This window comes from Halichoeres trimaculatus, unplaced genomic scaffold, assembly GCF_033239565.1.
Source record: "Halichoeres trimaculatus isolate MK-OKI-2021-1 unplaced genomic scaffold, fHalTri1.1 fHalTri1_scaffold_17, whole genome shotgun sequence".
NCBI classification, from domain to species: domain Eukaryota; kingdom Metazoa; phylum Chordata; class Actinopteri; order Labriformes; family Labridae; genus Halichoeres; species Halichoeres trimaculatus.
Genome location: NW_027437195.1, coordinates 30,009,970 through 30,034,326, shown reverse-complemented (window position 1 = coordinate 30,034,326; position 24,357 = coordinate 30,009,970). Strand labels below are relative to the sequence as shown.

Here is a 24,357-nt window from a genome sequence, read left to right as displayed (position 1 = left end):
CTAGAATATTAGCTAAAGGCTAAAACACAAGCTAAAGGCTAGAATATTAGCTAAAGGCTAAAACACAGACTAAAGGCTAGAATATTAGCTAAAGGCTAAAACACAGACTAAAGCCTAAAAAAATTGCGAAAGGCTATAAAAAAGGTAAAGGCTCAAACATGAGCTTAAGGCTTAGACACATGCTCAAGTTTAAAAAAAAAACAAACAACAAAAAAAAAAACTTAAGCCTAGAACATGGGCTAAAGACTAAAACAGGAGCTAAAGGCTAAAACACAAGCCAAAAGCTAAAACATAGGCTAAAGGCTTAAACATCTGTACAGATTTTTATTTTTTTTTCACCATAAAGTACAGTTTTCCCTCCAAATATTTGTAGCTTTATCCCAGGATAGCAGGTTAGCATCAAGTATGACGGTGACAGAGCGAGAATTTTCCAAACTAGACTTAAAGCAAACAAAGCCAGTTCTCTACCGTCATTTATTCACTTATCGTACATGAGAAGTTTCACAAATAGACGTAACCTGTGCTAACTGGGATTATTCTGCACGTCTGACAAACCAAACACAGGAGGTGTGTGTCAGTCTGTTCAGCAGCAACACATCAGCCAGCGCGAGTGTTTCCACAGTTTAACCTTTATTCAAAGAAAAGTCCAAACAGTAAGCTGAGAGTGAGGAGTGAACGCTACAAGCCTTACAGAGTGGTCAGGTAAAAAACATGTTCAACCAGCGCTGAAATGAGTAATGAGCTGAAAAACACATCGTCTGTGTCGGCCATCTTTAACCCTGACTGAGTCAACAGGTGAAACGTGCTGAAAACATCTCCACAGGACGGACACATACAGGTGGAGTTACTGTTTGAGATACAGGCAGAAAGTGCAGTTTATGATTCAAAAGATCACATCGGTGGAAAATTTGACATTTTGGATTAAAAAAAGTTAAACGACTTTAAAGCACAGTAAGATAAATTACACTCCCTTTGTTAATCTGTGTCCCGTGGCTGTTACACCGAGCAGCTTCAGGACGGACGCAGCACGCCACAACGCGACATCACATTCAGACCTTTACAGAGACATCACTCAGAAACAAAACATGACATGAAAAAACTTCCTGTTTCTTTGAAATGAAAACATCTACAGAAAAACATTCATCTGGCTTTTATTTGGAGTGAGGAAGAGTCGTCTCAGCTCGAAGCGTCGGTGTGTGGTTAAGGTGATTACTGAGCAAAGCAGACGAGTTAAGGAGGGATCCTCACCCAAGATTAAGGTCAAACTGATTTTATTTAACCTGTTTGAGTTATAGTCCTTAAGATTTTCCTTTTTTTCTTTGTTTTTTATTCTTTCTACGCTCATCTCTTTTATTTTGAAAGGGTAAATTGAAAACATCAAGTGTCCCTGCTACACAGCTGGATCTTTTGAATCCTTTCTCCTACGGATAATAAGCTATTTATTCAGTAAACAAGGCTTTTTTTTATTAATATTATTATTTTTTTTACAAAACAGACATTATGCCGTAATCCAGACAGCTGGGACGACGTTATTTTACAGTTCCTGCGTTCTGCTTTAAAGGCGTTTTAACGATCCTGCTCAGAATTAATCTGTTGTCCAGTTTCACGTCTAGCAGAGTCGCCCCCTGCTGGCCATTGAAAGAAATGCAGAATCAGGGATTCTGACAGTTGCTTCACATTAAAAACCCAAAATGCTACATCTTCTTCTTTTTAACAGTCAAAGCCAGGGGGCGCTGCTGAGCTAATGGTTCGGGCACACACCTCAACCACTTCCTGTCTCTTTTCAGCCGTCAAATTAAGGTCAAATGTCTCAAAAAATTACTAAAAACAGTCAAAGAAAAGTACGGATTTAATTTATTTTTAATCTAAGATCAGATTTGTTCGCTGTTCGCGCTGTAGCAGAGCTGTATGATGCTCCTGCTTCACATTCAAGGTGTTCCTCTGGTAAATAAAGGCTTTTATTGTGAAGCAATGTCAGAGTGAGGAAGTTAACCCACATCATCAGAGTCATATCTGACATGAAACCAGTCCTGAACTGCAGTATTTATTGGTAAATGTCTTTATTTAATCAAAATATGTTTATCTGGCTACAGACTGAGCAGACACACCAGCCGCTCAGCGACACCAACCACAGGCATCTTAAGGATTATAACCAACGCTGCAGCCTCTGCACGCTGCTCTCAGTCAGACACTGAACGTGGAGTAATGTGCGTACACTGTCGTGTTAAACTGAGCTGTCAGGTGTGGGTAGAGTGATGTAACCGTACGTGTATGAGCTGGAAAGTAAAAGATATAAAATAACCCAAGCCTGGTATCAGTAATCAGAATAATAAACGTTTCATAAACACACAGGTCTTTAAAAAACAATGCATAGCATAAACAACATCGCAAAATCCATCTCTGCCGCTCTTCATACCCAGACCTCAGGAGGAGGCCGGACGTCTCCACGGAGTGGAAACGGCTTCAGGAGTGTTTCGCTTTTTTTTCCAGATGGAGCCTTCTGCTCAGAGAGAGCGGTGCAAGAGTCCAAAGCGCTCCAGTTACAAAACAATAGAAGAAGAAAAGAGGCGAGGTGTTTCCGGGGGCCCACAGGAGGAAGAGGAGGAGGAGGAGGGGTGAGGTTTAAGGGGCTCCTTGCTGTAAACACTGCTGCTCCTCAGACGTTGACGACTCCAGTCGAGGACGTGTGACTCTCTAAGTGTCCTCCTCTTCGTCCTCCTCCTCGCGGTTTGCCACCACCCTCTTCCTCAGAGCTTCATCTGAGAATCCCTGTCCTTTGGGCTCAGGGCGACCCTCAGGGGACCCTCTCCTCTTCCTCCACACGTCGCTGTCATCGTCCTCTTCTTCCTCTTCGTCGTCGTCCTCCTCTCCATCGGCTTCGTGCTCGTCCTCTTGGTGCTGGATCAACCTCGCCTGCTCCATCGACTGTTTCTCTGCAACATCAGAAACAACAATCAGTCACCTCGTTTTGGCTTTGAATGAAACATCCATGCTTTAAAAACGTGTTTTTAACACATGAAGACTCACTTTGGTAGTATTCTTGAGAGGAAAACCGTCGTGATGGGAAAACGAAGTCAGCGATGAACACCAGTAACTGCAACGAGAAGACGGGGACTGTAACAAAACCGTAACTCTGCGTCTGATTCTTAAAATGACCGACTGTTAAAAAACTCACCAGCCCCAGAGCAAGGCCGGAGAACAGGGTGGCCAGGCCAAAGATGACGTACGAGCCCCAAACTGGAATCCCCAGCTGCTCCGTCATGTAGTTGTGACAACGCTGGAAAAGACAGAAACAGGTTGACGCCACACTGCTGCACCGTTTCTGGAGAATGTGAGGATCTTTAATTTGTTTCCTCTTCAGCTTACCCGGATGAACATGGAGAGCTTGAACAACGCAGACATTGAATTCATCCTGGAGAGAAAAACAGCAGCATGAAATTAAAGACAGATTAACCCTGTGATGCATGAACTATGGAAGCCTGTGTCAGGATTTTTTTTCCTGCAGTGTTTTATTCTTCTGATGGCATGCATTTTTTTTCATATTTCATATTTTTTGGTGATTCCATGAATAATTATTTGTTTCTCTGCTTTGCAAAAATTTTAACACATTTTCACACATTTAAACTTTAATCCCTTTGGAGACCAGCGTCGTGCCACAATTAAACCTGATAAGATATTATGATCATACACATAAAATCTGGAAAATTATTTAACTGGTGGAAGTACACTTTTTTCTTTTTTTACATTTGCATTTTTGAGGGATACAGCCATGACTAATTGGGATTTCTAAACACATGTATAAGATTTTAGATTTTATGGTTTATTGAGCTTTTTTTTCAATTAATTTACTTGATCTGGACACAAGTCTACACATATTATATAAGTTTGGGATGTTAGGGTTGTATTGACATACTAAAAAAGTTTTATGCCAAAAAAAAAAGAAAAAAAGACAGGTACTACAGCATGTAAAAATGTGTTTTTATTTTCACCTGCACCTGCCAAAGTAGCGGGTAAAAGTTTTTAAAAAAATTTCAAACATTACATATGTTAATTGAATTTAATTTAATTTTGTTTTGTTTTATTTTATATTATTTCATTTTTTTTTTTCAGAAACCCACTGACATGTCCAGTCCAGTGGAAAATAGGGATAATTATTTACTTTTCCGCTTTGCAGAACATTTGAACATGTTTTCACACTTTTTTTTTAACTTTGCATGTTTTATAATTAAAAAGCTTTTCAACCCTTTGATGCATGCCTCTAACTTTCTTAAGACATAAATAAATAATCTGAAAAAAAGAAAAAGAAATTATTAAATTAAAAATAATTTAGAAATAAAATTATATATATATATATATATATATATATATATATATATATATATATATATATATATATATATATATATATATATATATATATATATATATGATAAAGAGTAAAATAAAATAAAATAAAAAATTTCGAGAAAAACTCACTGACACAGGCGGATAGGCAGTTTCACTATAGAGACCATTTAGGAGAAAATGACTCTCAGAGAGCTGTCACCACCATGCACCAGAGGGTTAATCAAAGAGGAACACAACAAAGCTGAGACACAAAAATAAAACAGGTAGAGGATAGAAGTTGTTCTGATTTTAGACCAGCAAAAAACTAAAAATAGAACAGACAGGACCCGTCTGATGTTGTTTTCTGAGCTTTTAAAAAGATATTCACCCCTCACGGTAATGAAAGGCTGAAAAAGCTAAAACAGGCGTTCTCAGAGCTTAGGCGTTCATGCATAATGTATAGACATCATCATCTTTGTTGGGAAATGCACAATCTGCCCCTCAGCACCACACTTCATCCCCATCATAATGGTGTAAACTCACAGAAACGAGGACGGACCGAGCCAGGAGGAAACCGGCTCCACAGCCTTCCATTTCTGCTCGTCGACGTAGCCCAGGAAGTCTTCTTTAGTGCGAGCTCCCTGGTACTTCCTGAATACGCCGTCCTTACAGCTGAATCATTCAAACAGACGACAGCAGCATTTATTTCTTCACACACCAACTATTACCTTTTTTAACCACTGACAAAGAAATTACAGAAGAGACCCCTGGCTTTGGTTCGGTCTAAGATTTGTCTCTGACTTGGTACTACGTGTGTGAATGTAAATAATAATCGAAGCTTAATCAAAACCTCAAGATTAGTTTGTCTCTAATGGAGCGAATCATCAGGAGTAGCCAGCAAAAAGAGGAAGCAACAAAAACCACAAATAAGAAAGTACTTACTGGTAAATAGTAGGAAGTGAAGTGATGATGAATCTCCCACTCAGACCTTACAGAAAGAGGAGTGATATGAGTGCACAGGAAGAGGACGTTTGACTCGAAACAATAATGAAAGTATTTCAGAGACGGCAGATGAAATAGCTAATAGCAGTTTGAAAACACCAAAAAACATAGTTTAAAGTCTAAATTATATTCAACATTTTAAATAATTATACTAATAATATCCTGAGTGATATCCCTATGGGGATAAATAAAGTATCTATCTATCTATCAGTTATATAAACAAGAGCACGTTTCCCCATGACTAAGTATCCAGATAATCAGTACAGCTCTGGATAACATATGCAGAGCTCGAAGAATCTTGTTTACTAGTTAAACATGAGCACTAATGACAATCAAACTAGTCACAGGTGTGGACACTGAAAAATAACAGTCATTTAAACCTGTGTGAAACAACTTATGTGGTTTTCATCAGGCCAAACATTCAAAGGTATGCTAACTTTTGATTTGGGCTAATTTAGTGATTTCAGCTATCATTTTGTCATTATGTAAAATTATGACCACAACAATGTATTTGCTCATTATCAGTTATTATTGGAAGGAAAAATTAAATACCTCCTATAACTTGGATTAAATATTACCCATTAATTACAATAATCAATACCACTGTAATAAGAGGGGTCCCTATAAAATAGATTAAAGGTGACAGTTAAGAGGAATCTTGAGAGCTCTGTTTTGTAATGTATGCAAAAGGTCTTTCAGGCCTACCAGGTTGTTCCGTCACGTCCACCTTGGCTATGTTGACCCCCATGTCCTCCCCCCAGTCCGCAAACTCCTTCCACACCGGCTGCAGCTGCTGACATGCTGGGCACCAGGGCGCGTAGCTGCGAGGTATCAAGTGTCACATTTCAGAGCCACGGGTAAATTTCACAATCACTTTCAACAACATGAACACGGTCCCTGTCTGAAGCTCAGATGTTCTGGTGACCTGGTTAGCTGCTTATGGACTGACTTAGCTTCTTACTTAGCAAACATACAAATTTATGGCTAAAGAGGCAGATGTTAGCATAGCTCAAGCATTTAAGCGTGATAAGAAATTGTTAACGTATGTTTCATAAACAACAAAGAAACTGAATAACTATGACACTGAAAATGAAGCAGTTATTCTTTGGGTTTAGAAAAATGCTAAGTAATCTAACTGACAGATTAGCTCTCGAGTTAGCCGTTAGCAGTGGACTGACAATTCAATCATCCATTCTCCGGTCAGGATGTCCTCCCAGTTCCCGTCCGTCACTTCTTTCATGCTGTCCCGCTTCGCAGCAGCCGGCGGAGACGCTAAACATGATATCAGGAATAAAAAACATATCCATGAGCGGGGTTTTCTCTGTCGTTTCAGAGAAATCATCTCTGAAAGTGAACTGCTGCTCGTTAGCAAACACGCCATGACTGTCCGAGCCGCGCCCCGCCCACTTCCGGTGTGCGCGCAGAGACTAACGTCCGTGTCACGTGATCGGAGAAATTAGAGAGGAGGGGGAAAATATGAGGAAAAAATAAAATAAGAGGAGGAAAAAAATACCATGAAAAACAGCAGGTTGAGGATTTCGCGGGATTTCTAAGTATCTCGATACTTCAGGAAAAAACTACTCCGAAAAACAGGACAAAAGTAATCTGAAAACAAAAAAAAAAATTACTCTATAATTACAACAAAACACAAACCAGTAAAAAAAAAATTTAATCAGAAAAACAAAATTAATTACCACAAAAAATTACTCATAAGACAGAAATAATTATAACAAAAAACAAACCAATAAAAAAATAATAATCAGAAAAACAAAATTAATTGCCACAAAAAACAAACCAAAGAATAAATTACTCTGAAAAACCTGAGTTGTTTTTATTTTCTTCAAGTGAAGGCAATACTCTTCCGTAGATTTCCCTTTATGTCTTATATTTTACTACTATTAATTTGTTGTTTTATACAGTCTATTATTTATTTGTAGCATTTTCTTTATTAACTAACAAAGTGCTTTCTACATTTTCTGTACATTTCCGAGGACATACGGAAAAAAAATAAAAGTTAAAATATTTTTTTAAATGAAATTATTAACTTTTCATATTGAGGCTTCCTTTGACAACAGTATTCTCCCACAATAAAACTGTACAATATCGTAGCATTTTTATTTTCATGACTATGACGCTATTTTGTTTGGTCGAAACTCTCAGAAAATACACAGAACTTGGGTTTAGCTGTGCTCTACATAGATTTGTACTTATAATATACATATTCCTCTCAAAATATAAAAAACATCACACATAAGTCTCCTTGTGGTACCTTTTCTCAAATAGTTATTAAACCTTTTGGATAAAGCCAGTCTCATACATGCCTGAGAGCTGTAGATGTATTATACGCTAATAAGATATGATTGGTTATTTCCATGTTTTATAAAACAAAAAAAAAACCAAAGTGTGGTTTTTCCAGATACAGTTGTTTTTTGATATTCAGTCCATTATATTTGTATAGTACTTTAATTAGATGTCTCATTATTTTATCAAGAAACAAAAAAATGTGTTATTAAAAATATAAAACAGCCAGAAACAAATTTTAGCTCACAGTTTTATTAAATATAAGCACATAACTAAATGAATCACATATATTCAGTCATATACTCATCGTGCGTTAGTACAGAGAAGAAGTTTGTGCGTTTTTCATGAGTTTGATGAATAGTTTTGTTTTGATATGCGTGCATCACGTTTCTTCTGCTTGTTTTGTTTTGTTGCAGTCAGCTGACGTCCTGTTGGAGCTGCTCATGAGGAGCTGACTTCCTCTAGTCTCTGGACAACAACAGATGCAACCTTCTTGTACGCCTCAGCCTGGAGAGTGAAGACAAACAGAACAGAAAAAATTACAGGATACAGTATGTCAGCAAAAATAGAAAAGAGTAGAGTAGTATATGATTGGATATTGTAACATAATAAAGAACAGGATAGATGAGAGACCTCTGGGCTGTCTGGAGAGGAGACGACCACCGGTGTCCCTCTGTCTGACATCTCCCTGATGTTTAGATGAAGAGGAATATCACCTGGATGGACACAGAGGTAATGAATCACATTAAGGAGCACAAATGGACGGTGGCTGGTGAAAAATACCTGCTGACTCTCTTTCTCCACCTACCCAGAAATCTGACTCCCAGGTTGTCTGCGAGCTGCCGGGCCCCGTCAGAGCCGAAGATGTGAGTTTGATGGTTACAGTTGGGGCACTGAAAGACGCTCATGTTCTGCACCAGACCGAGGACCTGAAGAAAAGCAACCTCTGCTCACAATCTGGTTTGAGGATGTTTAATTTTTGCTCAAACTTTAACTTTATTAACACACACACACAGAAATTACCGGCACGTGAACTTTTTTGAACATCTCAGCCCCCCTGCGTGCGTCCAGCAGAGCGATGTCCTGTGGAGTCGAAACAATGACTGCACCTGTAAGCAGACGGCGTCACTGGATGCAGTTCAGAGACACTGATACCTTCATGTGAGTGTTTGTGTGTGTGATCTACCTGCTACTGGGATGTTCTGTGAGATCGACAGTTGAACGTCTCCCGTCCCAGGAGGCATGTCAACAACCAGGTAGTCCAACGACCCCCAGTCCACCTACAACAAAACCCCCACACCTAAACCAATTACAACCTGTTACCTCACATTTCAGAACAATCACTCCAAGAAACACATCTTTACCTGTCTGAGCAGTTTCTCTATCGCCGACATCACCATCAGCCCCCGCCACACGATGGGAGCCACGTCCTCCACCAGGAAACCCATCGACATGCTGAGAGAGAAGAGGACGGGTCATGAAGAGGGTCAGAACAAGCTGGACTAGCTCATTTTTTAAGCTAAAGAGTGTAGGAGTGAAGAGGAGTGAGGTGATAACATCAGGACGTTGGACTCACCAGGGGATCCCGTAGTTGGTGAGAGGGATCATCAGATTGTCTGCAAGACACAGACAAATCCTCAGTTTATCTGAACCCAAACCCCTGACAGCTCCTCAATCCACTACAACTCCAAAACAACAATAACAACAACAAAAAAAAAAAAATCAGGAGGCGCTGTTTGATTACAGATCAAAAGATAAACAATGTGTCGTACTGTCACTGAGCTCCGGGTTTCCCTTCAGGTTCATCAGTTTGGGAATCGATGGACCGTAGACGTCAGCATCCAGCAGACCGACTGACTTTGACTGATGGTGGGGGGAGAGAAGACTGACTCAATCATCTCTCACAAGATTCTCCTAAACTTAACATCTCACTAAAACAAATAATTTCTGTATTTTTACACTCCTGCAATAATGAAACTGATAGTTTTTTCTATATGCACGCAAAAGTACAAAAATAAAAACCAAAAGAAATATTGAAGAAAAAAGGTATCTCCTTACTGGATCGTTGGCCATTAATCCAAGAGCCAGATTAACTGCAGAGACAAAAAACACCCAAGGTGAGAAGCTGAAAGTTTTGTCTCTTTAGTATTTTTCCTGTTTTCCCCACCGTTACTAAAAACCCAGACTCCCAAAGCTTTGGATTTATCAGCTCTGTAGTTCCTTTATTTATCATCCAAATGTCTGGCTGTACCTGCAGTGGTGGACTTGCCCACACCTCCTTTTCCTGAAGCCACAACAATGACCTGTTTGACCCCAGTGATAGGCTTCTGTTTTGGGAGGCCTTTTGCCATCTGTTGCTTCTGTCTCTCCTGTAACGCCTTACTGTCCATAGAGCGCTGTTACAATAAGACAACCAGACAAAATTAGTCAAATTAACCCCCAAATGAAGAAAAACTAACTGAAATTTCATAGTTTTCTTCCAGAATCTAATTTTATCATTTATTATGTATAAAGCATGCTTAGCTAATTGTGTGACAGCAATAAGAATTAATGAATAAGTCAATTTGTAAATCAAAAATTTTTTATGCTTTCCCCAAACTCTAATTTTATTACTTTTGAGTATGAAAATGACAAGAGTTAAAAATAAACAGTCATGTAGTCTAATTTAATAAGTTAAACTAACATAAAACAGATGATTTTGGCCCCGGTTTCAATATAAAAGCTTCATATTTACAGGCAGTCTTATATCGAAGCGACAGAATTTGTTTCATAACGTACACGAAAACACACAAATAGACACAGAAAATTATTTATTTAATTAAGATCCTTGTTTCACATATATCTAGATGTGTAAGCTATTTCTTTTTCTTGAATAAATTTCAGAATTAAATTATTTTGACAACTTCCGGTCTACTTCTTCCATGAAGGTCTACATTAGCTTTACTTCGAAGCTGCTCGTTAGCTTCACTGAAGCTGTGTTTCTCTCACAGAAACAGACTGAAATCTTACCTGGCAGCGTATAAACTGTAGACAACCCGCAGGTCCATGTTTTATTTCTGTCCCTGTTCGTAAAACAGAAGCTTTATTAACGGATAATCTCAGTAAATGAGACAGTCTGCTGTATGTGAACTGGGCCATGTTTAGCTGTTTGGATCAGCTCAGCCTCTGCGTTCGATGCCTTCGCGGGCATCAAGCTTGCGCGTAGTGCGCATGCGTGTATCCTGAAAACGTACGGTATGTTATTTCAGAGGTGCTGTTTTTTCATTTTTTATTTAGTACACGGATCCAATTAAGGTCGTTATACATTGATAATAGAATTCATATTAAGTATCGATTAATATACTTTTAAATAGATTCTATTAATTTTAACCTTATTCATGAATATTAAATTGGCAGATTTAGCTCTTGATTTATTAAGATTTCTTGTTTCTCTTTCATTTCTTTTAATCCTATAAATTTAATGTTTTTTATTTTTTAGCGATTTTTTTTTAAACGGATCTGCTTGCGAAAATAATGCGCAATCATGAGACCCTTTAGCCAAATTCAGTCGACGTTATCACGGAACTGAATTGCATGTGTAGTTTTGCTCTTTTTACCATCCATTGGAGACACTGCCAACTTGTATGTCCTAGTAATTTGACTTTTGATGCTTGAAGTTAATTTATTTTGTGTCAGTGTGTAGGAGAAGAAGAAACTTGTAAACTGTAGAGATGACAGAGAAAGGCAGTGGTGCTCCTGTGGCTCGGACGGTGCTGCAGCAGTGTTTGCAGGCTAGACTTCAGGTGAAACCAGCAGATGAACACTCAGAGGCTGAGTTTGTACAGGTGAGACGTGAACAAGTCTTAGTTTGACTGTACCTTAAAGACTTCAAAGAAAGAGATACCATTGTGTCTGCTTATACTAACTGTAAATCAATCATGTGTAGAAATATCTGACTGCACTGGTCTTTCCAGATGATTGTTGACAGTCTGTTTTTCTGTCACAGATTGAGAGAGGGATGGTGATTTACATTTGTTTCTTCAAAGGAGCCAACGATGACATCCTTCCAAAGATGGGTCAGTGAACTTTAAACCGCACATTTTGACCCTTCCTCTCCTAAATGTAACCCCTGTGTCATCTCTTTCTCCAGTTTCATCCCTGTTAAATCTGCGTCTGTGTGAGGCCGACTCAGGGAAGTTAGTGTCCGTGCTGGATCTCCCTGGCAGCGTGCTCATCGTCCCTCAGGCCACACTGGGTGGGAAGGCCAAAGGCAGAGGCATGCAGTATCACAACAACATCAGCAAAGAGGATGGTCTGCGGCTCTATGATATCTTTGTTTCTCTGTGTGAGAAGGAACTGAAGGCTTCAGCAGGGAGTGAAGCTGACGTGACGGTGGAACACGGGACGTATGGAAACAGACAAGTGCTAAAAATTGACACGAATGGTCCGTACACACATCTGATGGAGTTCTGACCTGCTGATTTTATATTTTTCTCTAAAGAAATATTTAAATATTTAACAAACTGACTCTAAAAGAATCACTGGAAGAATCCTTTATGCAGTTTCATTTGTATTTTCTATATAATAAATAAATGTAACACATTTGATTGTTTCTTTGTATCCTGTGAATATGAGCCAGTGAAAGTCATATTTTCATTCTTAAATGTATGAATAAACTCAAAATACTAAGATTTCCTTGTATTTCGAGCCTCAAAAATCAGGTCAGAAGGTTAGAAGATGGAATTAATCTAAAGTTCAGCAGATTTGGTGTTGAAGATCTCTACTGTCCTGCACCATGAGTTGACCATGAACGCCTCATCCCAAAACCTTTCAAATGAACTAAAACGCTGACTTCAAATGGATCTTAACTCTACCTCCTAAATATCAGTGCTGGGACAGAGTAAACTGCTACCACATAAACATTTCTGGAAACGTTTTGGTCACAACACTAAGTGCAGCGCCTATTGTCCACCAGGCCAGCAGGAGGCGCACATCTGAATGCAAGAGGCCGGAAACTAGCAGCACTCAGTAAGCTTGGGTTACAGGAGCTTTTACAACCTGCGTCAAAACTGGTCCACTGTCAAGTTAGCAGAAAGCATTAAAACAGTAACTTCCGCTCAGGCGACACCCCACCAAATTAAAAGCAAACTAATTGAACGCAATGTTATCTGAGAATTTTCACATAAATGTCAGCAGCACATTCTTTCAAAATTAATTTTTAAATTCTTAACGTTACACAAAATAGAAGAAAAATCAAGTCTCTAAGCTTGTGCCGTGTCAATTAAGAAATTGCATTATATTTAAACATTTTCATATAACTTTATTTTTTTTCATTCAGTATTAAATTGGAAGATTTCTACACTAGGCTAGAGTCACAAAGTTACCTTAATTAATCAGGGAGACACAATGGAAAAAAAAATGCAAACAAATGCTTATGTGTGCAAAACTAAAAAAAGAAAGAAAGAAGAAATTTCAGACATAAAAAAACAAACAAATAAATAAACAAAAAAAAACAATAAATTAATGCAACAGATAGTATTTGGTTTCAAGTTTTCCTAAATATGAATTAATTATAAAAAATTATAAAAAAACAATGTAATATCTTCTCTCTTTAATGTCCTAAATTGAATGTAAGATAACAAAAATACCCGCTTTCCACACTGTGACTGAACCAAGTTCGTGTGACTTAATTGTCAAAACAAAGAAAAAAAAAAAGGTTTTTAATGTTATTTACAATATTTTTTTGTATTAAACACAAAAGTTTACAATAGGTCGTAATTACTTTCGCATTATGTTTTCCTTACAGCAGTTTAGTAACATTTTAGCTTTATTTTGAAAATTCGGAAACCGGAACTTACAAAGATGCTATTGCTAACTTAAATTTGCACACCACCAAACGGTACATCTAGCATTTTCTACACCCTTAAATAAACATGTTTATAGGATTGTTTTCGGTATGTAGACGATAAATTCTTGAATAAGTAGTTTTGTTGAAGATTTCTGCGTCAAAACTTCGCGGTTAAACTTCAGTTTTGGCTGAAAGTCGATGGCGGTGTAACGAAGATTTGTGTTTACCGGACACAATATGTGCTAAGGTAGGACACGGTTTTCCGTTAAGAAACTTCAGCTTCTAAGTGACAAATTAGTTATTTACCAATGATATTATTAAATATTTCGACATAAAAGTTAATAAACAGACATGTGTGAAATTTTATTTTGCACAAGAAACTTCGCACGAATGAAATGATGTGGGTTTTTTCATTATTAGTACAGCCAGATTTTATTTTTAATATATTATTTGGTTATTTGGTAACAGTCTGTCAAAAATTACACTTACCTCAGTGATTTTTGGCAGTTGTTGTTGTGACTGACTTTCTGTTTGAAGATACATTTATCTATGCATGAAATAGTGTAACAGTAAATACTGAGTTATCCATGAAAAGATAAGCATTGAGTAATGATAACAGTTAAATAAAAAAAAAACTGTCAACACAAATAATTTTTGTAATCTGCTTTCCATCCTTTTTCTCTAAGAATCCAATTTTTATAGAAATACATAACTGTAATAATTACAAGTTGGAATAACTAAGTAATAAGTTTAGAAAAATAATAAGCAATAATTTAAACACTTATATTGTAAAGATAATTTTTTGACTGCTTATCCGCATATTGATCAGCCTCTAAGATTTTATTCTATAGACTAACTTACTACGATTTTTTTATGTTTATGTTTTTCTATTTGTCCCTCGGTCTTTACAGATGCCGTCTTTTGAGATACTGAATAAGGTGGAGCAGTATGTTCGATCAGGAACACATCCTGCAGATGCATCAACGAGTGCAAAGAAAGCAACTCGAGCTGCCAGCAAAAAGTTTCTTTATAAAGGTATTTTTTAAGTTTACATTTACAACATCTGTTCTACGTTATAAGGGGGCGTAAAGTAGCACACCCCTATAATTATGTTTTGCAGCTTTTTCTTTAAAGAGGGGGTAATGTCCCTTTAAGTCTTTATTCTGTCCCTCTGGTGCTCCTGTAGTTTCTTGTCATTCTTACACTGGTGTTTTAGAAAACCCTTTTGACTCTGTCTACAATGAGTCACATAAATAGCAGAAGAAAAACAGGCCTCCAAGCTTGTGCCATGAATCTAACGATTTTTTTTTCCATTTGGTATAAAATTGGAAAATTTTTAGAGCAGGTCAGAGTAACTGAGTTACCATTTTTTGATCAGGGAGACACAAAGGAAAAAAAAAGACATGCCAACAAATGCTTAAGTATGCAAGAAAGAAAAAGAAACAAAAAATTTAAGAATTAAAAGACAAACAAACCAAAAAACAATAAATTAATGCTACGGATAGTATTTGGTTTAAGTTATCCAAAATGTGAATCTATAAAAAAACATTCAAAGTGATATTTTCTGTCTGAAATATCCTTAATTGACTGTAAGATAACAAAAATACCAGCTTTCCAAACTGTTACTGAACCAAGTTCGTGTGATCTTATTGTAAAAACAAAGAAAAAAAAATATTTTTATGTTATTAACAGTATTCTTCATATTAAACACAAAAGTTTAAGCTGCTGTCTCTTTAAGGCCCTCTGCTCCACAAATCCCCTTCACTCTGATTGGCCAGCCCTCTGGAGGCCTGTCAGGGCGGAGCTATGGCCAGGCTATTTTCAAACAGAGTGTTTTGATCAGTTTACAGATTCAGGGTTGACAGCATATGAATACGTAGAGGTTTGAAAATCTGCACATGCTCAGTCTGAACATCATTGGTACTTCAGATCATGATTTAGATCATAGTTTCCCTGTAGCCGACCTGTAATTCCCCTCTCTGTCCTGTAGATGGCTGTCTGTTGCGTATCTATCGAGGTCGTTTGCTTCGCGTCGTCAGGAGCGATGAGGAAGTCCGGGAAGTCCTGACTCGTTATCATGACAACAACAACCACGCAGGTCGGTCCCGGGCGGTTAAAGAGATTATGGTGAGTTCAGATGATGTTGTATGAAATAATGTGTGAACACATGAGCTGGGTTAGCATGGTGCTCCTTCTCTTCAGATGATGTACTACTGGGCTGGAGTGACAGACTCTGTGAAGGAGTGGATCAAAAACTGCACCGTCTGTCAGACCAACCCTCCCACCAAAGCGCCCGACCCGCCCGTCCAGTTCTGCCTGGCGTACGGCTGCGATGCCTCCAGCTACGTTTACCCTGAGCTCACATTTCACAGGTCAGACAGCGTGTGAAGGAAGCTTAAAGCCTGCAAAGAGATAGTGTCGTAAATCTGAAACAAATCTGGTTCCCTCTCCTGCAGGTTCCCGAAGGATGTGGAGCGGCGGAGAAGATGGCTGGCCGTCGCACAGAGAGAGGAGGCCTCAGTCCGTTCAAGATCCAACCTCTGCTCCAGACACTTTGACCCGTCGTGTTTCACCCTGAATGAGGAGGGTCAGGTGACTCTGACACCAGACGCCATACCCACCATCATCTCTGTGATGATGCCGGAGCATGAGGTGATGCAGAACGGTTTGAATCATTTGTGCTACAGCAGAGACGTAATAAGTGCAGAAGGGTGGGGCAGGTTGTTAAAGCGATGTGCAAAGGATGTTTTATCCAGAAGCCGTCAGGTGCATCATCCCACACGGCTTCATTAACCTGTGTCAGCTCGTGAGACTTCATCCCCACCTCCTCCTCTGCCCCTCAGGGTCCTGTCACTTCAGAGGAAGACTTCCTCCACTCGCACAGCCTGGAGGAAATCCTCTCCACAGCTGCTGCTGCTGCTTCACAGGGCACAGAAACTTCTGACCTGGCCTTCGATCAGTCTGAATCCCACACGCAGCTGCAGGAACACCAGTACTCCCTCCCACCTCCCGAGCAGGACCCCACGGTGGTCCAGACTGTGAAGCTGTACAAGAAGAGACAGCCCATCATCGAGTCCTGCTTTGTGGCCTACAACCAGATCGCCAGGTTGGAAAGTGATCATTTAACTGCCTGATTTACACCTTAAAACAGTGGTCTGCAACCTTTACTCTCATAGGAGCCATTTAGCCTCAGCTCAGCTGGATTCAAGTCATTCAGGAGCCACAAAATCTACTTTATCTTCAACAATAAAGACTTAAAAGAGTATGAAATTCCATACTGAGTTAAAATCCAGTAAATAATTATCTTAACAAGTTTTTGAATTTATGAAATGGAAATTTGATTTGTAGAATGTTTAATTTTAATACATTTGCAAATATTTCAAAAATAAATAATGCCAAAATTTGCAAAAAAAATGTTGTGTTCAATAAATGTGCAAAACCTTGGAATTTTGAAAATTTCTAAAAAAAAAAATAAAAATAAAAAAAACGAAAAATGTTCAAATATTTGCAATTTTTTTTCTTATTTGAATTTAATTAGTTTAAAAAATTAAAATTACAAAAATTTGAAAAACTTTTTCCTCACTAAATGTAAAAAAATGCAAAAGACGTGATCTAAAAAAAAAAATAAATATAAAAAAACATATGCAAAATTTTGGAATTAAAAAAAATCTAACAGTTTTGAAAAAATAAATTTCAGATATTTTCAAAATTTTCAAAAAGAAAGTTTTTTATAAATAAAATTGAACCAGTTTGCAAAATTAATTAATTTAAATAATTAAAGTAATTTTTTATGTAATCTATGTAATGTATGTAATTATGTAAAAAAATGCAAAAAAATGTGAAATTTCAAAAACTTGAAAAAAAAATCAAAAAATGTGCAAAAAATCATCATAATTTGAATTTACAAACATTTGCAAAAATATGAAACAATTTTAAATTTTCCCAATTTTTTTCAAATTATAATACTTGAATTTGATAACATTTTTTGTTGTTTGCTAATGTCTTCCCCAAATTAGTCTTTTTGTAGATGTAGTTATCTTCCCAGGGCTGTAAAACTTGAGGTTAGCCACAGGTGCATGGAAAGTTGGTGGGCTGTTGATGTTGTAGGAGGTGAAGTAGAGCGGTGGCAGGCTTTATTGACAGATGGGATGAAGAATTAGTTCAACTAAATGTTAACGCAGGATTGTATTTAGTGTAAGAAAAGTAAAAATTCTTTATTTCAGTGATACTTTTCTAAAGCTACCAGGAGCCACTGAAAGGAGTCAAAGAGCTGCAGGTTGGAGACCCTTGCCTCAAAAGTTGCTTTTGTTTGATAATCTAAGCCTTTCTTTATGTTTGTGTTCTGCAGATATCTGAGCCACAGAGTTTTACCGATGCAAAGCAAAACAACCAGAGGCTCTGTGAAAAGGATGGCCAAGCGCTTTGGCCTGATAGGTGAGAAACTGATCATTAAAACTTCTCTTTTTGAGAAGTTCCTTTGTGAAATCAGACTGGGGTGGACTTTGAAGTATTTCTTTTTCTGCTCAGATGGAGTCCTGATGTTCACGCGAGTCTCTCCTCCGCTCAGAGTCCCACGCAGCAGAGAAGAGGTTAGCATCATTTTCATACAGTGTACAGGAGCCTGAGTGTCTGAAACCCTGAACTCTGAAAGGAACAAAACCATAACCTGCTGTGAATCTGCCTCCTGATCAGACGGTTTCTTTCATTTCTGATCAAACTGAAGCTTTACTTTCACGTCCTCGCTCCAGGTGAACTCCATCCTGCAGCAGTTCCACGACAACCAGGGTCACTACGGCCAGGGAATCTGTCAGAAAGAGATCGCAAAGCACTTCTACTGGGCCACCATGACCCGGGACCTGGCCCGCTGGATCTCCAGCTGCAACACCTGCATCAACAGGACCAAGAGGAAGCTTTTCCGCTGCAGCATCCAGAACTGCACCAACTGCTGCGGGCCGGTGGAGCGAGGCCTGGGCCTCACCTTCCACAAGTAGGAACAAAACTGGCTTTTTTTTTTTTTTTTTTAAGGCACCTAAACTCACCCTGTCAGAGTCTGTTAGTCTGTCTTTGGTTTTTCTTCATCCAGGTTTCCTCTGCACAACACGGCCCTGCTGTCTCTGTGGTTAAAAGCCGTCGGACGCTCAAACTGGCATCCTCGACTCTGGTCGTCTGTCTGCTCGGTCCATTTCACCGAGGACTGCTTCGACCGCAGCGGGGAGAAGGTCACCATCAGACCGGACTCTGTGCCCACTCTGCTGGTCCACGGTGACTCAGGGGTAGGTCGCAGGAGTCTCAAACTTTACGTTAGGTTGTGTATGTTACTGATTCAAAGCTTGAGTTTCTTTCCTCCACAGACTCAGTCCAACGGTCCAGCACAGCCCGCTGCCGGAGACGAGGTATGTTTCAGATGTTTGACAGGAAAAGGTCACAAGCCAAGCTGTACAGTCTACAAAACAAGTATCAAACTGCTGTCTTTTGTGTTTTATGATTTGTTCCTAGCATGCGTATTTTGCCAAATACGACGCAGTGGATCTCTACCTGCGCAGACGCACGTATCCTCCTGGACTCAGCTACGTGGAGAAAAACACCTTCAGGAGATTCTGCAAACAGTTTGCAATCAAAGGTTTGTCAAAGCCAGAGTTCCCAAACCCTGATGTTTATTAATTTTTGATACAGTGACTCTGAGACCACAGCTCTGTTCCCTCCGTTCCTCAGACGACGAGCTCCACATGGTGCGAGGAGAGCGTGTGCGTTTGGTGCTGAGGAACAGGCAGCAGGTTGAAAACGCTCTGACGGATTATCACGACGAGCTGAACCACCTGGACGTCAACAAGTGTCTGAGACTGCTCAACGAGAGGTGAGAGGGGAACTTAGTCAGTGGATGGATGCTCTTAAATGTCACAGCACTTTGGTTTCTTCACTGGTGTTTGACGTAAACCAATCGACCAATAGGGGACGAGGATTTCGCCACGTTTTACGATTAGATGTCAGGTTTAAATCAGCTTTGCACAAATGTCTGACCATACTGTATTGAAATGAACTGATTTTACATTGAATACTTAATTTCAAAAGGAAAAAGAAAAAGCAGAAATAACCATCACAGACAGCTATAGTTACACATGCCTCCAGAGAAAAACAAAAAACAGAGAAAGCAAACTGCCTACGGTGTCCTGCATGTGCTGTAAGTCTACATGTCTGAAAAGAAGTAGAAGAAGTAAAGACTCATTTAATCCTTCCACTTTTTATGACAAAATCTAAAGTCAATAAATGCTTCTTATAACAAATTAAATATAAGATATAACAAGCTGCTTATATGCAAAAATATACATGATATTATCCACATGCATAATACTTCGTTTCTTTACATATATTCCCATTTATATATACTTAAAGCTGCTTTTATACAACTATACTCATAATATAACCCATAAATATATGTAAAATATATAATAAATAAGTATTGAACACATCAACCTATTATTACTTGAACTTCCAATTAGTGCAAACCAACATCAGCTGGGCTAGAGCAAATTGATGGTCCTATAAAAAAGGTGTTTTTTTCACCAAGCAGTTAAATAGCACACACCTCATGATGGGTAAAGGTAAAGAGCTCTCTGAAGACATTCACAACCTGATTGTTGCTCAGCATCAGAATGGAACTGGTTACAGACTTATATCAAAGCACCTGAATATTCCAGTCAGCACCGTTGGGGCCATTATTCACAAGTGGAAGAAGCACCACCTTACCATCAACAGGCCACGCACAGGAGCTCCTTGAAGATTTCTGAACAGGGAGTCAGAAAGATAGTCAGAAGAGGACTCAACCAGCCAAGGACCACCCTGAAAGTGCTCCAGAAAGACTTGGAGGCAGCAGGTACAATTGTTACAGAGAAAACAATAGGCAATGCACTCCACCGCCATGGCCTCTATGGACGCTCAGCACGCAAGACTCCATTCCTCAAGAAAAGGCATGTTGAAGCTGGTTTAAAGTTTGCTAAACAGCATCATGACAAGCCTGTAGAACACTTTTGATGCAAAGTTTAAAATAAGATACAAGTCATCTGACTCCATGTGTTCTGATACAATACTTTACATTATGACACTATATGTAATGTTGCCATGTTATAATACAGAACTTTTTCTACATTATGATAATAAATCAGATTTATGAAGGTATTCAAAGACACTTTACACAAGACATGAAATAAAAACAAATCACAGATTATGATGGTGGGAGTCAGGTCTTTGAAGCTGTAGTCTACAATAGGATGAGTTACAATATGATAAGAAAAGCTTTGATTCGCTTCACTTAATTGTTTTCATGAGGTGTTTTGTCTTTACATTTGTTTCTGTATTTAAAGGGGACACATTACACGAAATCCACTTTTACATGATTTACTGACAGAAATATGTGTCACTGGCGTGTCTACAGCACCGACTTATATGAAAAAGATCCGCCCAGCCCCTCTTTTCTGAAAATCTCTCCTCAAGCGAGATGTTCTGAAAATACAGCCCAAAAATGACATCATGACACCAAAATCATGACATTTACTCCAGAATGGAATGCAGCTCTCATGTTTGGCAGTTTGTTTGTAGTAAAGTTACCATGGTAACGGAACGCTTGGGCTGCAGGATACTTCTAGAAGGGGGCGGGGTAAACCTAAACTCATTTGCATATTCCGTACCAGAGGATGAAACCGTTTGCTGAGAAATGCAGTGACATAGAGGAATCTTCAGCAGACCTGAATTAATGATCAGACTGTTTTTTGGAGGGAAATGTCACATACATGATTTGGGAACATTAAATTTCTAAATGAATTGACTTTTAAGTTTTTTTTTAAGGATAATATTTCACCTTTAACTGTAAACTTCTGCTGCAACTTAGAGTAAAAACCAGTGTTTACTTTTATTTACGTTTTTCTTTCAGGTACTTCTGGAAAACCATGAGGTCTGACGTGATGAAATGGATCGATAACTGTGAACAGTGCAGCAGGAAGAAGAGGCCCAAACCAGAAAACCGGACTAAAGCAGGAGGATCCAGCGTGGCAGAGCAGAGATCCACACAGATACAGGACCTGGACAGGTGTGTGGTGCTTCAGGGACAAACACATGTAGAAGATGAGAGAAAGTGATCCTCAGAGTTATTTTGATTTTGACCTCTTCTTCTTCTCTCTTCTCTCCATCTTCTTAGTGGAAAGGATGATGATGATTTCAGTCATGATGAAGAGGAGGATGCTGGAGGCGGTGATGCAGAGAGGAGCTCAAAGAGCAGAGTGGTAAGAGTCACAGCTCGCTTTGTTTACACCTCAGGTTTAGACCTGAACCCGGGGGGTGTTGAAATCTCAAACCTCCTCATAAACTCGCTCTGTCTCATCTGTAGAGTCCTTCTTCCCGGCAGCCCGAGACTCCCAGCACCCCTCAGCCCAGAATCCCCATCCTCCTCCATCTGAGACCTCCAGTCACCGTCCAGCCCAAATCTCCCAGCATCCTCCAGCAGCAGAAGAGCACCAACACTCGTTACGTGACTAAAATCTGGTCTGTGAAGACCGCAGCTCCTCCACAGTCTGAAGTCCAGACCAGCAACAGCTCCTCAGCCCAGCCTGAAAACCAGAGCGGCGTCCAGGTTCATCCAGGGGGTACGACACAGCCACAGGACCAGAACAAACCCAGGAGCTCTGAGGGCAGCGCCAGAACTCACTACGTCCAGCTTCAGGTCATATCTGAGCCCCTCACAGGGTTAGAAAACCCACCTGGGTCCACGGCAGAACCCAGTCCTCTTAAAGCCACGAGCAGGAAAGCTCAACCTCCTGGTCAAAGCAAAGGGCTGAAGACCCAGTCCAAGACCCTGACGCCCACACAGACACAGAGCAGCGGGGCCGTTCAGCGGGGCAGGAAGAGGAAGACCGGCCTGGATGAAGGAGCTGCAGCCAAGAAGAGTCCCAGCTCGGGTCTGGAGCCGGTGAAGGCTCTGAGCTCCAAACCCTGGCCGGTCTTCACCATCTCTGCTCCGGCACAGATCGCAAAACCTCCTGAGGTCCCCAGGTGAGACGCTTCAGTTCTGCTTCCTCCCCCGAGAGGTCCTGAACGCTGCGTTCTTTCTGTTTTTTTTTTTTTTTTGTTGTTTAGGTTTTTTCCATTCTTTTTTTGCTCCTTTTGCTTTAAATCAGTCAATTAATTTGATCTCTTTCTTTTTTTCATGTTTTTTCTTTCTTTTAACCGTCTGTCTCCTTTTTCTTTTCTGCTTATGTTTATTCCCCCTCTATTTTATTTTTGCTTTCTTTCTATTTTTTTGTTTGTCTCTTTATTTTTTATTTATTTATTATGCTACTTTTATTTTCATTCATTTTTCTTTTTTTTCTTTTCTGTGTTTTTATTTTTCTGTTTCCTGTGTTAATTATTTCTTTGATTTTGTCTCATCGCTCAAATTTTTTGTTTGGTTTCTTTTATTTTTAATTTTTTTCCTCATTGCTTTTCTTTTTCTTTACCATCTTTCTTTCTTTTTATTGCTTTTTTATTTATTTTATGTCTTCTCTTTATTTTTCTTTTGCTGTTTTATTTATAACCATCCTCATGCTGGCCTTGTTGTTGAGATTATCCCTGTAGAGTTTTATGATCTGCTTGTTTTTACTTTTAAAGCTCTTGTTTTTTTCTAACAGTGATGTACAAACTGTATTTTTCTCGTTGGATTTATTTTAACTGCTCTGACTTCCTTTGTGTGTTCGTTCAGCCCTGCACCTCTGCAGAAACCCGGGAAGCTCCAGGCGCGGACGGTCATCCAGCAGTGCAGTCAGGCCAAAGTTAAAATCAAACCCGCTCTGGACGGCGCTGACGCTCAGTGGACAGAGGCGAGGATTTAATTTGACTGTTTTTCTGTTCAAACTTCATGTTTTCAGTCTGAAGTCTGACGCGTTGTTTCTTCACCCTGCTCTCAGATCGAGGAGGGGATGGTCGTGTATGTGAGTTTCTTTAACGGAGCCACAGAGGACGTCATTCCTGAGATGGGTGAGGCATGAAGCTCCTGTGTGTGTGTTTTTTAACTTGTTATAAAATGTATTAAATGTACCGTAAAACTTTGAATAGAAGTGCAGTCAGCTTTTGGAGATTGATAAGTTGAGCAATTAGCGGTTTTGCAGTGGAGCTAAAATGAAACAAAATAAGCAGATTTGTGTTTTTTTAATTGATTTTTAATTTCACAGTCTTCCTTTTTGTGCATTTCAGAAATCACATCAAACTCATCCTCTCTTCTCTTCTTCTTCTTCTCTGCAGCCAGCAGTCTGATGAGCACCAAACTGTTCAGGAAAGACACCCGCCACCTGGTGTCCGTCCTCGACCTCCCAGGGAGCGTTTTGTTCGTCCCTCAGGACTCGCTTGTTGGCGAGCCCATGCTGAACAGGCGGATGCAGTTCAAAGCGGGCTGCGAGCTGTGGTGGGGCGCCCAGCTCTTCTCCAACCTGGTGTCCGCCTGCAGGGAGCTCATGGCGGGCTCAGCCAAGAGCGCCAAGGCGGGCGTGAAGGTGGAGCAGGGCGTCTACGGACAGAAGCAGGAGCTCGTCCTGAGCTCTGCGGAGCCCATGACGGTGCTGCTGGAGTTCTGAAGCTTTGACGGCGTTTGTGTCGTTTTCAAGTCTTTTTATTCGTGAAGTGAAACTCCTGTCACTGCATTCAAATGCTGATTTACCCTGTGAATACAGATTTTACAACACTTTTTAAATTCTTCTGGAAACCTCTCATACATACACGTCAAATCCATGAACCAAAAATTACATTACAATCAATGTTTGTTTCCTCGTCTGCGCCGTGCAGCATGCATGTTCACACGAGTGTCTGCAGCTAACTTTCAGAAAAAGCTCAACTGGTGTCACCTTTTTGTCCATATTGTTGATAGTGTAAAGGTCAGAGGAAAA

General features: G+C 39.5%; 4 protein-coding genes across 4 annotated transcripts; 2 read left to right on the top strand and 2 right to left on the bottom strand.

The window, feature by feature from the left end:
* Positions 1 to 475: 475 nt before the first annotated feature.
* On the bottom strand, positions 476 to 6,760 carry LOC141806998 (thioredoxin-related transmembrane protein 1-like). Its single transcript, XM_074692751.1, has 8 exons — positions 6,507 to 6,760; positions 6,034 to 6,149; positions 5,269 to 5,314; positions 4,870 to 4,998; positions 3,367 to 3,412; positions 3,176 to 3,277; positions 3,028 to 3,094; positions 476 to 2,933 (listed from the first exon to the last, which is right to left on the bottom strand). Exons 1-8 carry the CDS (start codon positions 6,707 to 6,709, stop codon positions 2,695 to 2,697), a joined length of 948 nt encoding a protein of 315 aa, XP_074548852.1. The 5' UTR covers positions 6,710 to 6,760; the 3' UTR covers positions 476 to 2,694.
* Positions 6,761 to 7,876: 1,116 nt separating this feature from the next.
* Positions 7,877 to 10,774, bottom strand: nubpl (nucleotide binding protein-like). The gene is made up of 11 exons (XM_074691246.1): positions 10,639 to 10,774; positions 9,881 to 10,025; positions 9,688 to 9,722; positions 9,402 to 9,492; positions 9,206 to 9,245; positions 8,994 to 9,084; positions 8,816 to 8,909; positions 8,653 to 8,738; positions 8,438 to 8,558; positions 8,263 to 8,345; positions 7,877 to 8,136 (listed from the first exon to the last, which is right to left on the bottom strand). Exons 1-11 carry the CDS (start codon positions 10,765 to 10,767, stop codon positions 8,071 to 8,073), a joined length of 981 nt encoding a protein of 326 aa, XP_074547347.1. The 5' UTR covers positions 10,768 to 10,774; the 3' UTR covers positions 7,877 to 8,070.
* A 12-nt stretch (positions 10,775 to 10,786) lies between these two features.
* LOC141806025 (D-aminoacyl-tRNA deacylase 2-like) lies at positions 10,787 to 12,225 on the top strand. Its single transcript, XM_074691245.1, has 4 exons — positions 10,787 to 10,863; positions 11,312 to 11,453; positions 11,615 to 11,684; positions 11,759 to 12,225. The coding sequence occupies exons 2-4, from the start codon at positions 11,340 to 11,342 to the stop codon at positions 12,079 to 12,081; spliced, it is 507 nt and encodes a 168-aa protein (XP_074547346.1). The 5' UTR covers positions 10,787 to 10,863; positions 11,312 to 11,339; the 3' UTR covers positions 12,082 to 12,225.
* Positions 12,226 to 13,455: 1,230 nt separating this feature from the next.
* Positions 13,456 to 24,048, top strand: LOC141806867 (uncharacterized). The gene is made up of 19 exons (XM_074692557.1): positions 13,456 to 13,703; positions 14,368 to 14,491; positions 15,447 to 15,583; positions 15,659 to 15,828; positions 15,913 to 16,108; positions 16,300 to 16,562; positions 17,805 to 17,890; positions 17,984 to 18,045; positions 18,205 to 18,443; positions 18,540 to 18,729; positions 18,808 to 18,849; positions 18,953 to 19,076; positions 19,169 to 19,310; positions 21,381 to 21,536; positions 21,645 to 21,729; positions 21,834 to 22,495; positions 23,181 to 23,298; positions 23,386 to 23,455; positions 23,720 to 24,048. Exons 2-19 carry the CDS (start codon positions 14,368 to 14,370, stop codon positions 24,046 to 24,048), a joined length of 3,195 nt encoding a protein of 1,064 aa, XP_074548658.1. The 5' UTR covers positions 13,456 to 13,703.
* Positions 24,049 to 24,357: the final 309 nt, after the last annotated feature.

Bases quoted from the DNA above. Each gene is read 5' to 3' on its own strand.
- LOC141806998 (XM_074692751.1), bottom strand. From the start codon at position 6,709: ATGGCGTGTTTGCTAACGAGCAGCAGTTCACTTTCAGAGATGATTTCT. The intron at 5,315-6,033 runs GTAGGCCTGAAA...TCTTTCTGTAAG, and splicing joins GGACGTGACGGAACAACCTG to GTCTGAGTGGGAGATTCATC. The intron at 3,095-3,175 runs GTGAGTTTTTTA...TTCTCGTTGCAG, and splicing joins CCGGCCTTGCTCTGGGGCTG to TTACTGGTGTTCATCGCTGA.
- LOC141806025 (XM_074691245.1), top strand. From the start codon at position 11,340: ATGACAGAGAAAGGCAGTGGTGCTCCTGTGGCTCGGACGGTGCTGCAG. The intron at 11,454-11,614 runs GTGAGACGTGAA...TTTCTGTCACAG, and splicing joins CAGAGGCTGAGTTTGTACAG to ATTGAGAGAGGGATGGTGAT. The intron at 11,685-11,758 runs GTCAGTGAACTT...CTCTTTCTCCAG, and splicing joins TGACATCCTTCCAAAGATGG to TTTCATCCCTGTTAAATCTG.
- LOC141806867 (XM_074692557.1), top strand. From the start codon at position 14,368: ATGCCGTCTTTTGAGATACTGAATAAGGTGGAGCAGTATGTTCGATCA. The intron at 16,563-17,804 runs GTTGGAAAGTGA...TGTGTTCTGCAG, and splicing joins GCCTACAACCAGATCGCCAG to ATATCTGAGCCACAGAGTTT. The intron at 19,077-19,168 runs GTTTGTCAAAGC...TCCGTTCCTCAG, and splicing joins CAAACAGTTTGCAATCAAAG to ACGACGAGCTCCACATGGTG.
- nubpl (XM_074691246.1), bottom strand. From the start codon at position 10,767: ATGGCCCAGTTCACATACAGCAGACTGTCTCATTTACTGAGATTATCC. The intron at 9,723-9,880 runs GTACAGCCAGAC...TTGTCTCTGCAG, and splicing joins GGGCAAGTCCACCACTGCAG to TTAATCTGGCTCTTGGATTA. The intron at 8,910-8,993 runs GTAAAGATGTGT...GTTTTGTTGTAG, and splicing joins TAGAGAAACTGCTCAGACAG to GTGGACTGGGGGTCGTTGGA.